The 14,940-nt window shown below is 53.4% G+C and overlaps 1 protein-coding gene across 7 annotated transcripts in view; it reads left to right on the forward strand.

Moving 5' to 3' along the window:
- LOC140074544 (uncharacterized) overlaps positions 1-13,700 on the forward strand; it is a 22,607-nt gene extending 8,907 nt beyond the window's left edge. The window contains exons 2-6 of one of the 7 annotated variants that reach the window (XM_072119524.1): positions 9,633-9,682; positions 9,733-9,755; positions 10,406-10,546; positions 10,632-10,778; positions 13,377-13,700. In XM_072119524.1, coding sequence (XP_071975625.1) covers positions 9,633-9,682; positions 9,733-9,755; positions 10,406-10,546; positions 10,632-10,778; positions 13,377-13,490 — 475 coding nt within the window. In that variant the 3' untranslated portion in view covers positions 13,491-13,700. Of the gene's footprint in view, positions 1-7,894; positions 7,988-9,582; positions 9,683-9,732; positions 9,756-10,405; positions 10,547-10,631; positions 10,779-13,376 lie in introns of those variants that run through there. The other 6 variants (XM_072119525.1, XM_072119519.1, XM_072119526.1 and 3 more) reach the window with 6 other exon arrangements.
- The last annotated feature ends 1,240 nt before the right edge of the window (positions 13,701-14,940 follow it).

Raw genomic sequence — 14,940 nt, forward strand, 5'->3', positions numbered from 1 at the left:
ATGACATTACTTATCCTGTACTGATCCTGAGTTACAGCCTGTATTATACTCCAGAGCTGCACTCACTATTCTGCTGCTGGTGCAGTCACTGTGTACATACATGACATTACTTATCCTGTACTGATCCTGAGTTACATCCTGTATTATACCTCAGAGCTGCACTCACTATTCTGCTGCTGGTGCAGTCACTGGGTACATACATGACATTACTTATCCTGTACTGATCCTGAGTTACATCCTGTATTATACTCCAGAGCTGCACTCACTATCCTGCTGCTGGTGCAGTCACTGTGTACATACATGACATTACTTATCCTGTACTGATCCTGAGTTACATCCTGTATTATACCCCAGAGCTGCACTCACTATTCTGCTGCTGGTGCAGTCACTGTGTACATACATGACATTACTTATCCTGTACTGATCCTGAGTTACATCCTGTATTATACCCCAGAGCTGCACTCACTATTCTGCTGCTGGTGCAGTCACTGTGTACATACATGACATTACTTATCCTGTACTGATCCTGAGTTACATCCTGTATTATACCCCAGAGCTGCACTCACTATTCTGCTGCTGGTGCAGTCACTGTGTACATACATGACATTACTTATCCTGTACTGATCCTGAGTTACATCCTGTATTATACCTCAGAGCTGCACTCACTATTCTGCTGCTGGTGCAGTCACTGGGTACATACATGACATTACTTATCCTGTACTGATCCTGAGTTACATCCTGTATTATACCCCAGAGCTGCACTCACTATTCTGCTGCTGGTGCAGTCACTGTACATACATGACATTACTTATCCTGTACTGATCCTGAGTTACATCCTGTATTATACTCCAGAGCTGCACTCACTATTCTGCTGCTGGTGCAGTCACTGTGTACATACATGACATTACTTATCCTGTACTGATCCTGAGTTACATCCTGTATTATACTCCAGAGCTGCACTCACTATTCTGCTGCTGGTGCAGTCACTGTGTACATACATGACATTACTTATCCTGTACTGATCCTGAGTTACAGCCTGTATTATACTCCAGAGCTGCACTCACTATTCTGCTGCTGGTGCAGTCACTGTGTACATACATGACATTACTTATCCTGTACTGATCCTGAGTTACATCCTGTATTATACCTCAGAGCTGCACTCACTATTCTGCTGCTGGTGCAGTCACTGGGTACATACATGACATTACTTATCCTGTACTGATCCTGAGTTACATCCTGTATTATACTCCAGAGCTGCACTCACTATCCTGCTGCTGGTGCAGTCACTGTGTACATACATGACATTACTTATCCTGTACTGATCCTGAGTTACATCCTGTATTATACCCCAGAGCTGCACTCACTATTCTGCTGCTGGTGCAGTCACTGTGTACATACATGACATTACTTATCCTGTACTGATCCTGAGTTACATCCTGTATTATACCCCAGAGCTGCACTCACTATTCTGCTGCTGGTGCAGTCACTGTGTACATACATGACATTACTTATCCTGTACTGATCCCGAGTTACATCCTGTATTATACTCCAGAGCTGCACTCACTATTCTGCTGCTGGTGCAGTCACTGTGTACATACATGACATTACTTATCCTGTACTGATCCTGAGTTACATCCTGTATTATACTCCAGAGCTGCACTCACTATTCTGCTGCTGGTGCAGTCACTGTGTACATACATGACATTACTTATCCTGTACTGATCCTGAGTTACATCCTGTATTATACCCCAGAGCTGCACTCACTATCCTGCTGCTGGTGCAGTCACTGTGTACATACATGACATTACTTATCCTGTACTGATCCTGAGTTACATCCTGTATTATACCCCAGAGCTGCACTCACTATTCTGCTGCTGGTGCAGTCACTGTGTACATACATGACATTACTTATCCTGTACTGATCCTGAGTTACATCCTGTATTATACTCCAGAGCTGCACTCACTATTCTGCTGCTGGTGCAGTCACTGTGTACATACATGACATTACTTATCCTGTACTGATCCTGAGTTACATCCTGTATTATACCCCAGAGCTGCACTCACTATTCTGTTGCTGGTGCAGTCACTGTGTACATACATGACATTACTTATCCTGTACTGATCCTGAGTTACATCCTGTATTATACTCCAGAGCTGCACTCACTATTCTGGTGCAGTCACTGTGTACATACATGACATTACTTATCCTGTACTGATCCTGAGTTACATCCTGTATTATACCCCAGAGCTGCACTCACTATTCTGCTGCTGGTGCAGTCACTGTGTACATACATGACATTACTTATCCTGTACTGATCCTGAGTTACATCCTGTATTATACACCAGAGTTGCACTCACTATTCTGCTGCTGGTGCAGTCACTGTGTACATACATGACATTACTTATCCTGTACTGATCCTGAGTTACATCCTGTATTATACCCCAGAGCTGCACTCACTATTCTGCTGCTGGTGCAGTCACTGTGTACATACATGACATTACTTATCCTGTACTGATCCTGAGTTATATCCTGTATTATACCCCAGAGCTGCACTCACTATTCTGCTGGTTCCCCTGTATAGTAGCATATAGTGGGGTGTACAGCCAGGGTCGGGAATTTCCACCTCTGTAAGTTCAGAGCAGTTTTCCCTGTGAATTGATTTTCCTGTGTGTACACGTTTCTGATGAAGAGGCGCAGACATTGATCCCATAACTTCTGCTGATACAGGCTGAGGACCCGGCGGCCGCTTACACTTCCCCGGATTCTGCTTACTCTGCCGTTACCATAAAATCCAGCGCACACAGCGCCGCTGCAGGATAATGGCCTCACTTACTGCTTTACAATAAGCCCCTTTACCAAGTGCACCCCACCCCCTCAACGACACCTTGCATGTGCAGAGTCATCACAATGGCAGATGGCGCACACATCTGCTGTGGCGCAGGAGATTACTGACCTTGTTAGGGAATTCTCAGTTAAAGGGAATCTACCACCAGGATCAAGGACTGTAAACCAGGCACTGACATGTGTGCCCCCCTCCAGTATGTCAGTACCAGAGGGGGGAGCGCACCCCAGTATGTCAGTACCAGAGGGGGGAGCGCACCCCAGTATGTCAGTACCAGAGGGGGGAGCGCACCCCAGTATGTCAGTACCAGAGGGGGGAGCGCACCCCAGTATGTCAGTACCAGAGGGGGGAGCGCACCCCAGTATGTCAGTACCAGAGGGGGGAGCGCACCCCAGTATGTCAGTACCAGAGGGGGGAGCGCACCCCAGTATGTCAGTACCAGAGGGGGGAGCGCACCCCAGTATGTCAGTACCAGAGGGGGGAGCGCACCCCAGTATGTCAGTACCAGAGGGGGGAGCGCACCCCAGTATGTCAGTACCAGAGGGGGGAGCGCACCCCAGTATGTCAGTACCAGAGGGGGGAGCGCACCCCAGTATGTCAGTACCAGAGGGGGGAGCGCACCCCAGTATGTCAGTACCAGAGGGGGGAGCGCACCCCAGTATGTCAGTACCAGAGGAGGGAGCGCACACCCGTATGTCAGTACCAGAGGGGGGAGCGCACACCAGTATGTCAGTACCAGAGGGAGGAGCGCACACCAGTATGTCAGTACCAGAGGGGGGAGCACACACCAGTATGTCAGTACCAGAGGGAGGAGCACACCCCAGTATGTCAGTACCAGAGGGGGGAGCACACACCCCAGTATGTCAGTACCAGAGGGGGGAGCGCACCCCAGTATGTTAGCGCTTGGTTTACAATGCTTCATCTTGGTGGTAAATGTCCTTTAAAGAGGTTTTTGAATCTTAAGTGATTATACTATAACCCTATATCTGGAGCCCCTATTAGAGAGGTGGCCCCGCATGTATGCTGCTCCCCATTAGGTGGGCACCTTTCTATTTAGCGAGACCATGGGCAGGGGACCCTTATTCTGCAGAGGTGTGGACCCTCCATCTCTGATGTTTTTGGGCATAGTGAAGATGAGGACACCTCTTTGAATAAGGAGTGAGGTGCCGCTAGTTTAAGCCCCTGTATAAGAGGCCCCCTGTACAGAGGGTCTCCCTATATAAAAAATAGGTTACAATGTACAGTGTGTAATACGTCATCTCACCGGTGGTGGCGCTGCAGGAGACCTGGGATCACAGCCGATCACTGGGCAGTAACAGGGGCTGCCAGAAGTAGAGAAGCCCTTCAAATCTGTCAAAACAAAACGTGAAGACCTTAATATTGTACTGTAAGACGCGTATTGTATTACTGTATATTATATTCCATTATATTGTTTATTTTCCCTCTCGGTTTTGGTAGAGGTAAAATCGGCAGGTGAGGACGGGGTTAATGCGTAAGTGCGCAGGGGTCATGCAAAGCGCCGTTTTGCATAGCTTAGCTTTGATTTGCAAAATGGAAACATGTATGCAGGGGGCGGGGCCAGGCGGTGGATGGAGGTAAGGGGGCAGGGCTCTTAAACAAATAAAATATACTGTATATTCCGATTTTGTACAAAAGAAAGTGCCCCCCTCCCTACCAGTAATGGCTGAAGTATAAAAACCCATTGGGGTCTCTGTCCCTGCTAGGACAGGGTTAGGATGTAGGGAGGATTCCCTGACCCCAGAGCCGGGGGGGGGGGGGGGGGGGGGGGGTGCACAGGGTGCAGGTCAGAGGAAGTTATTTATGGATAAGGCATAGAACCTCAGGACACTGCGGATATCAGGAAATCTTCCCTGGGCCGCCGCTGCCCTCTAGTGTCCTCTGCTGTTACTGCAGGAGGCATCTGCACCAGTGTAACAGCAGGGGAGAGGCTGCGGATCAGGAATAACAGAGGGACAGGGGGTCCCAGACCCCAAAGTGACAACAGGCCATTACATAGCGGTCACCAAGGACATTACCGCTCCCTGCTCCCCCTGACAGGACATTACTGCTCCCTGCTCCCCCTGACAGCACATTACTGCTCCCCCTGACAGCACATTACTGCTCCCCCTGACAGGACATCACTGCTCCCCCTGACGGCACATTACTGCTCCCTGCTCCCCCTGACAGGACATTACTGCTCCCTGCTCCCCCTGACAGGACATTACTGCTCCCTGCTCCCCCTGACAGGACATTACTGCGCTCCCTGCTCCCCCTGACAGCACATTACTGCTCCCTGCTCCCCCTGACAGGACATTACTGCTCCCTGCTCCCCCTGACAGGACATTACTGCTCCCTGCTCCCCCTGACAGGACATTACTGCGCTCCCTGCTCCCCCTGACAGGACATTACTGCTCCCTCCTCCCCCTGACAGGACATTACTGCTCCCCCTGACAGGACATTACTGCTCCCCCTGACAGGACATTACTGCTCCCCCTGACGGCACATTACTGCTCCCCCTGACAGGACATTACTGCTCCCTGCTCCCCCTGACAGGACATTACTGCTCCCCCTGACAGGACATTACTGCTCCCCCTGACAGGACATTACTGCTCCCTGCTCCCCCTGACAGGACATTACTGCTCCCTGCTCCCCCTGACAGGACTTTACTGCTCCCTGCTCCCCCTGACAGGACTTTACTGCTCCCTGCTCCCCCTGACAGGACATTACTGCTCCCTGCTCCTCATGACAGGATTTTACTGCTCCCTGCTCCCCCTGACAGGACATTACTGCTCCCTGCTCCCCCTGACAGGACATTACTGCTCCCTGCTCCCCTGACAGGACATTACTGCTCCCTGCTCCCCCTGACAGGATTTTACTGCTCCCTGCTCCCCCTGACAGGACATTACTGCTCCCTCTGACAGGACATTACTGCGCTCCCTGCTCCCCCTGACAGGACATTACCGCGCTCCCTGCTCCCCCTGACAGGACATTACTGCTCCCTGCTCCCCCTGACAGGATTTTACTGCTCCCTGCTCCCCCTGACAGGATTTTACTGCTCCCTGCTCCCCCTGACAGGACATTACTGCTCCCCCTGACAGGACATTACTGCTCCCCCTGACAGGACATTACTGCTCCCCCTGACAGGACATTACTGCTCCCCCTGACAGGACATTACTGCTCCCCCTGACAGGACATTACTGCTCCCCCTGACAGGACATTACCGCGCTCCCTGCTCCCCCTGACAGGACATTACCGCGCTCCCTGCTCCCCCTGACAGGACATTACTGCTCCCTGCTCCCCCTGACAGGATTTTACTGCTCCCTGCTCCCCCTGACAGGATTTTACTGCTCCCTGCTCCCCCTGACAGGATTTTACTGCTCCCTGCTCCCCCTGACAGGACATTACTGCTCCCCCTGACAGGACATTACTGCTCCCCCTGACAGGACATTACTGCTCCCCCTGACAGGACATTACTGCTCCCCCTGACAGGACATTACTGCTCCCCCTGACAGGACATTACTGCTCCCCCTGACAGGACATTACTGCTCCCCCTGACAGGACATTACTGCTCCCCCTGACAGGACATTACTGCTCCCCCTGACAGGACATTACTGCTCCCCCTGACAGGACATTACCGCTCCCCCTGACAGGACATTACCGCTCCCCCTGACAGGACATTACTGCTCCCCCTGACAGGACATTACTGCTCCCCCTGACAGGACATTACTGCTCCCCCTGACAGGACATTACCGCTCCCCCTGACAGGACATTACCGCTCCCCCTGACAGGACATTACCGCTCCCCCTGACAGGACATTACTGCTCCCCCTGACAGGACATTACTGCTCCCCCTGACAGGACATTACTGCTCCCCCTGACAGGACATTACTGCTCCCCCTGACAGGACATTACTGCTCCCCCTGACAGGACATTACTGCTCCCCCTGACAGGACATTACCGCTCCCCCTGACAGGACATTACCGCTCCCCCTGACAGGACATTACCGCTCCCCCTGACAGGACATTACTGCTCCCCCTGACAGGACATTACTGCTCCCCCTGACAGGACATTACCGCTCCCCCTGACAGGACATTACCGCTCCCCCTGACAGGACATTACCGCGCTCCCTGCTCCCCCTGACAGGACATTACCGCGCTCCCTGCTCCCCCTGACAGGACATTACCGCGCTCCCTGCTCCCCCTGACAGGACATTACCGCGCTCCCTGCTCCCCCTGACAGGACATTACCGCGCTCCCTGCTCCCCCTGACAGGACATTACCGCGCTCCCTGCTCCCCCTGACAGAACATCACTGCTCCCTCTGACGGCACATTACTGCTCCCCCTGACAGGACATTACTGCTCCCTGCTCCCCCTGACAGAACATCACTGCTCCCCCTGATGGCACATTACTGCTTCCTGCTCCCCCTGACAGGACATTACTGCTCCCCCTGACAGGACATTACTGCTCCCCCTGACAGGACATTACCGCGCTCCCTGCTCCCCCTGACAGGACATTACCGCGCTCCCTGCTCCCCCTGACAGAACATCACTGCTCCCCCTGACGGCACATTACTGCTCCCCCTGACAGGACATTACTGCTCCCTGCTCCCCCTGACAGAACATCACTGCTCCCCCTGACAGGACATTACTGCTCCCCCTGACGGCACATTACTGCTTCCTGCTCCCCCTGACAGGACATTACTGCTCCCCCTGACAGGACATCACTGCTCCCCCTGACGGCACATTACTGCTCCCTGCTCCCCCTGACAGGACATTACTGCTCCCTGCTCCCCCTGACAGGACATTACTGCTCCCTGCTCCCCCTGACGGGACATTACTGCTCCCTGCTCCCCCTGACGGGACATTACTGCGCTCCCTGCTCCCCCTGACGGGACATTACTGCGCTCCCTGCTCCCCCTCACAGGATATTACTGCGCTCCCCGCTGCGGCACCAGTGATTTTCCCGCCTCGCATGGGGCCTTATTTAACCCTCTCCACTCCAGGTCCCTGCACTACCCAAACAACGCGGTTACTGATTGTCCTCACGCGGCCGCCGTAGCGCCCTGCATGAAGAGTTATCGTCACTATGGTAACTCGCGACGCGGTGGATACTCTCGCGAGATGTGAATTGTGTGCGGCTGTGGGGTGAGAGGAGAGGACTGGGGGGCTGCGGGGTGAGAAGAGAGGACTGGGGGGCTGCGGGGTGAGAGGAGAGGACGGGGGGGCTGCGGGGTGAGAGGAGAGGACGGGGGGGCTGCGGGGTGAGAGGAGAGGACGGGGGGGCTGCGGGGTGAGAGGAGAGGATGGGGGGCTGCGGGGTGAGAAGAGAGGACTGGGGGGCTGCGGGGTGAGAGGAGAGGACGGGGGGGCTGCGGGGTGAGAAGAGAGGACGGGGGGGGTCTGCGGGGTGAGAGGAGAGGACGGGGGCTGCGGGGTGAGAGGAGAGGACTGGGGGGCTGCGGGGTGAGAGGAGAGGACGGGGGGGCTGCGGGGTGAGAGGAGAGGACGGGGGCTGCGGGGTGAGAGGAGAGGACGGGGGGGCTGCGGGGTGAGAGGAGAGGACGGGGGGGCTGCGGGGTGAGAGGAGAGGACGGGGGCTGCGGGGTGAGAGGAGAGGACGGGGGGGGGGTGCGGGGTGAGAGGAGAGGACGGGGGGGCTGCGGGGTGAGAGGAGAGGACGGGGGGGCTGCGGGGTGAGAGGAGAGGACGGGGGGCTGCGGGGTGAGAGGAGAGGACGGGGGGGCTGCGGGGTGAGAGGAGAGGACGGGGGGGCTGCGGGGTGAGAGGAGAGGATGGGGGGCTGCGGGGTGAGAAGAGAGGACGGGGGGGCTGCGGGGTGAGAGGAGAGGACAGGACGGGGGGGTGAGAGGAGAGGATGGGGGGGCTGCGGGGTGAGAGGAGAGGACGGGGGGGCTGCGGGGTGAGAGGAGAGGATGGGGGGCTGCGGGGTGAGAGGAGAGGATGGGGGGCTGCGGGGTGAGAGGAGAGGATGGGGGGGGCTGCGGGGTGAGAGGAGAGGATGGGGGGGCTGCGGGGTGAGAGGAGAGGATGGGGGCTGCGGGGTGAGAGGAGAGGACGGGGGGGCTGCGGGGTGAGAGGAGAGGACGGGGGGGCTGCGGGGTGAGAGGAGAGGACGGGGGGGCTGCGGGGTGAGAGGAGAGGACGGGGGGGCTGCGGGGTGAGAGGAGAGGAGAGGATGGGGGCTGCGGGGTGAGAGGAGAGGACGGGCGGGGTGAGAGGAGAGGACGGGGGGGCTGCGGGGTGAGAGGAGAGGACGGGGGGGCTGCGGGGTGAGAGGAGAGGACGGGGGGGCTGCGGGGTGAGAGGAGAGGACGGGGGGTCTGCGGGGTGAGAGGAGAGGACGGGGGGGCTGCGGGGTGAGAGGAGAGGACGGGGGGTCTGCGGGGTGAGAGGAGAGGACGGGGGGTCTGCGGGGTGAGAAGAGAGGACGGGGGGGTCTGCGGGTTGAGAAGAGAGGACGGGGGGGGGCTGCGGGGTGAGAGGAGAGGACGGGGGGGGGCTGCGGGGTGAGAGGAGAGGACGGGGGGGGGGGGCTGCGGGGTGAGAGGAGAGGACGGGGGGGGGGCTGCGGGGTGAGAAGAGAGGACGGGGGGGGCTGCGGGGTGAGAAGAGAGGACGGGGGGGGGCTGCGGGGTGAGAGGAGAGGACGGGGGGGGGCTGCGGGGTGAGAGGAGGAAAGTTCTGTCTCGTTGCTGACCCGTGTCTGTCTCTTTCCCCAGGTTCTGGTCCCGGGTGGATGGCGGTGAGTGTCTCGGGTCTGGGCACACAGGTTCTGGTCCCGGGTGGATGGCGGTGAGTGTCTCGGGTCTGGTCACACAGGTTCTGGTCTCGGGTGGATGGCGGTGAGTGTCTCGGGTCTGGTCACACAGGTTCTGGTCCCGGGTGGATGGCGGTGAGTGTCTCGGGTCTGGTCACACAGGTTCTGGTCCCGGGTGGATGGCGGTGAGTGTCTCGGGTCTGGTCACACAGGTTCTGGTCCCGGGTGGATGGCGGTGAGTGTCTCGGGTCTGGTCACACAGGTTCTGGTCCCGGGTGGATGGCGGTGAGTGTCTCGGGTCTGGTCACACAGGTTCTGGTCCCGGGTGGATGGCGGTGAGTGTCTCGGGTCTGGTCACACAGGTTCTGGTCCCGGGTGGATGGCGGTGAGTGTCTCGGGTCTGGTCACACAGGTTCTGGTCCCGGGTGGATGGCGGTGAGTGTCTCGGGTCTGGTCACACAGGTTCTGGTCCCGGGTGGATGGCGGTGAGTGTCTCGGGTCTGGTCACACAGGTTCTGGTCCCGGGTGGATGGCGGTGAGTGTCTCGGGTCTGGTCACACAGGTTCTGGTCCCGGGTGGATGGCGGTGAGTGTCTCGGGTCTGGTCACACAGGTTCTGGTCCCGGGTGGATGGCGGTGAGTGTCTCGGGTCTGGTCACACAGGTTCTGGTCCCGGGTGGATGGCGGTGAGTGTCTCGGGTCTGGTCACACAGGTTCTGGTCCCGGGTGGATGGCGGTTCTGGGGGAGGTCCGGTTGGTTCTGTCATTACCCGCTGTCTCTTCCAGGCTCTGACGTTCCCTGCGGTCTCTGGCAGCACAGCGGCCGCCCCTGCGCTCAGCATCCCGCTCCCGGGGGTCATATTCCTGGCCGTCTCCCTGTATCTCCTGGTCCTGCTGCTTCTCCTCCTCATTCACCAGTGTCTGCAGGTGGGCCATGCTCCCCTCTCCCCCTTTGGTTGGTGACTCCTTAGCCCCATCTCTGATATTCTCTCTCTTCCTCCTCGTGTGCCAGGCTCGGGGGTGCTGCCCGTCCTGTATGGGGTGGCAGAAGGTTGGTGACTTTGGCTTCTGTGACCTGTGTGCGAGTTGTGCCCAGTCATGTGACTGCAAGGTTCCCACAGTCACCTCCTGCATGGATCCCTGCTGTCCCTCCAAGCCGGTAAGTGTCAGGAGCAGCGCACTCCCCGGCCTTCAGGTGGCGCTCTTGTTAGGGAATATGCATATAATAAAGATCTATTGTGGACGTTTATAAGCTTTTTCTTTTGCAGATTCTAAATTGCTCTAGTCACAACCAGAGCTGCAGTCATAATTCTGCTACAATCAGTTGCAATTATGTTGCATTATGTCTTACAGTGGGTACAGAAAGTATTCAGACCCTCACTCTTTGTTTTATTGCAAAGACCAAAAAAAGTTTCTTTTTTTTCTCATTAACCCATTATTTTTTCCAACTTTTTCATTTTTCTGTGTCCAGAGCCGTGTGAGGCTTATTTCCCGTGTAACAAATTGCACTTCCCAATGATGTCACGTATTTATTATTCCATGCCGTGTACTGGGAAGCTGGAAAAAATTTCAAATGTGGTGGAATTGGCGAAATGTGTGACGTTGTGTGACGTTCTTGTGGTCTCAGTTTCCACGAATTTCACCGTGTGCCACAAAAGATACTACATTTATACAGGTTTTATTGTGTTTTAATACATTTTTTAAAAAGAAAAACCTTGTGTACGGAAAAAAAAATATAGACAGTCTGATCGTTCCTACCATATACTGCAATACAACTGTGTAACGACTCTACACAAACGAATCTTACAGAGACCCGAGGCCGTCATGGCTAACGATCGTTGTAACAGGGAGCAATGATGGAAAGTGCGGGTGTCACCTGCAACATGCAGCAAACTCATACATCATTTCCCGCTTACTATTACGGCGCAGAGAGTGAAAAGGTTAATGTGAACTCTGCCACCATCTATGGAAAAATAAAACAGAAATGTAGATATTTTTGCAAATTTATAAAAAAAAAACTGAAATATCACATGGAGATAAGTATTCAGCCCCTTTGCTGTGACTCTTATGTAACTCACATGCTCTCCATTTCCTTCTGATCCTCCTTGAGATGGTTCTACTCCATCATTGGTTTCCAGTTGTGTTTAATTAAACTGAGTGGACTTGATTAGGAAAAGCTCACACCTGTCTATATAAGATCTCATGAGGTCTAAGGAACTGCCCAAGGAGCTCACAGACAGAATTGTGGCAATACACAGAGCTGTTGTTTTCAAAATGTTTTGATATAAGACACAGATCTGGCCATGGTTACAAAAGAATTTCTACATCACTCAAGGTTTCTAAGAGCACAGTGGCCTCCATAATACTTAAATGGAAGAAGTTTGTGACAACCACAAATCCAGTGGTGGGAGAAGGGCTTTGATGAGAGGTAAAGAAGAACCCCAAGATCCCTGTGTCTGAGCTCCAAAGATGCAGGAGGGAGATGGTGACTCACCTATCACTGCAGCCTCCTGCAGTCGGGGCTTTATGGCAGAGTCTGGAAGCTTCTCCTCAGGGCGCGTTCACACGTTGCGTTTTGACCTGCGTTTTCATTGTGTTTGAAACACATATTCAACAGCTGAGGAGAGGTGATTTGCCTAATTACATCACTGTTAACATTTCCATTTACAAAACGCATCGTAAACACGATGTTAACACACGCGTTAACAAAGCATTAACGCATGTTTTTGTTAACACATGCGTTAACATTGCATTTACAAATGTAAACAGTAATGTAATTAGGCAAATTACCTCTCATCAGCTGTTGTAATGCGTTTCAAACGCAACCAAAACGCAACGTGTGAACGCGCCCTCAGGGTGAGACGTATGAAAGCCGCATACAGTGTGCAACACACATGAAGGACCCGGACTATGAGGAATAAGATTCTCTGCTCTGATGAGATGGAGATTGGACTTTTTGGTGTTAATTCTAAGCAGTGGAGAAAACCAGGCGCCGCTCATCACCTACCAAATACAATCCCAGCAGAGACACATAGGGGGCAGCATCAGGCTATGGGGGTGAACATCAGGCTATGGGGGGGGGGGGGGGGGGGCAGGACCACTGGGGGTAATGGATGGAAAGATGAATGCGGCCAAGTACAGGGATATCCTGGATGAGAACCTCTTCCAGATGCTCTGGACCTCAGACTGGGCCGAACCTTCCAACAAGACAATTACCCTAATCACAAGCTAAAATACCACAGCAGAGGCTTCAGAACATCTCTGTGACCATTCCTGACCAGCTCAGCCAGAGCCCAGACCTAAACCCCATGGAGCATCTCTGGAGAGACCTGATAATGGCCCCCACCAATGTTCACCATCCAACCTGCCAGGAAGAGGCCGAGGACCCCCAAATCCAGGGGGGAGGAACTTGTAGCATCTTCCCACGAAGCCTCTGGGCTGCACCAGCTCCAAAGCTTCTACTCATCACTGAGCAAAGGGGCTGAATACTTACCACCGGGGGCTGAACACTTACCAATTGGCTGCAGTGAAACATTTGGAGGGGTCTGAATACTTTGTGTGCCCCCTGTATACTCCAGTCACATCCAGAGCTGCAGTCACAGGTTTCTTTTCTATATTTGGAGCCACATTGAAGCTGCAGTCTGTTGTCTTGTTGTGAATTGTTCTCTGGTCACATCCAGAGCTGCAGTCCTGGGTCTGGGGTATTAGGGGTGTCAGCAGCGCCCCCTGGTGATATTCCCGCTCTTTCTCCCCCCAGAGATGCGGATGGTGCCGCGATGTCTCCTCCTGTCCCTGCGGCTTCGCCTGCGTCTATCAGCCCCCGGACTGCAGCTCCATCAACTGCATCTGCTGCGAGATCAAGATGCGCTGAGGAGGATGGGGCAGGGTGCACCCCAAAAAGTGTCAGGGAAGCAGCGGTGCCCCCTCTACTCCCATGCCTTGTTGCTATGTGCCTGTAGGGGGCAGTACACACATCTGCTCCCTCTCTGTGCTCCGTGTTTGTACAGACGGTTTTTGTTTTTATTTTTTTATATTTTGTCTATTTTTATACATGTTTTGTAAATTAAAGTATTTCTGTTAAGTGTTTGTCCCTTTTCTGTGACATCATGTAACTCACATACATCAATGTATCAGGGCAGCAGCAGTTACATGTAACCTCTATATGATGTAGCGTTACAATGTATCAGGGCGGCAGTTACATGTAACCTCTATATGATGTAGTGTTACAATGTATCAGGGCAGCAGTTACATGTAACCTCTATATGATGTAGCGTTACAATGTATCAGGGCAGCAGCAGTTACATGTAACCTCTATATGATGTAGCGTTACAATGTATCAGGGCGGCAGTTACATGTAACCTCTATATGATGTAGCGTTACAATGTATCAGGGCGGCAGTTACATGTAACCTCTATATGATGTAGTGTTACAATGTATCAGGGCAGCAGTTACATGTAACCTCTATATGATGTAGCGTTACAATGTATCAGGGCCGCAGTTACATGTAACCTCTATATGATGTAGCGTTACAATGTATCAGGGCAGCAGTTACATGTAACCTCTATATGATGTAGCGTTACAATGTATCAGGGCAGCAGTTACGTGTAACCTCTATATGATGTAGCGTTACAATGTATCAGGGCAGCAGTTACATGTAACCTCTATATGATGTAGTGTTACAATGTATCAGGGCAGCAGTTACATGTAACCTCTATATCAGTGATGGCGAACCTTTTAGAGACCGAGTGCCCAAACTACAACCAAAACCCACTTATTACCCTGATGTGCCAACGTGCCATTTTAAACAGCGACTTATTGCTACCTGTTCTTCCACTTCTTTAATTGTATCGGCCCCTTGAAGTCACCAATACAGTTGAAAGAAAGAGTACAAATTCAGACTATCATTGTACCTTCTCACCAGGGTCTCTCTGTTTAGAAAGAATGGTGGGTCCAGCAGGAGGACCTCCAAAGATAATGCAGTTTCAACACCTTCTCAATTTTCCCGCAGTTCCAAACAGTCAATGAAGTGTCGTTGTAAAATAGTGCTGAGCGCAGCATCTCATAAATTGCCTAGGACTGCAGGAAGATTTAATGGATTTGTTCCTGTTTCGTGAACTCTGTCCTGGGCTGATAGCCTGAGTGCCCACAGAAAGGGCTCTGAGTGCCACCTCTGGCACCAGTGCCATAGGTTCGCCATCACTGCTCTATATGATGTAGTGTTACAATGTATCAGGGCGGCAGTTACATGTAACCTCTATATGATGTAGCGTTACAATGTATCAGGGCGGCAGTTACATGTAACCTCTATATGATGTAGTGTT

Source organism: Engystomops pustulosus, chromosome 8 (genome assembly GCF_040894005.1).
Source record: "Engystomops pustulosus chromosome 8, aEngPut4.maternal, whole genome shotgun sequence".
NCBI classification, from domain to species: Eukaryota; Metazoa; Chordata; class Amphibia; order Anura; family Leptodactylidae; genus Engystomops; species Engystomops pustulosus.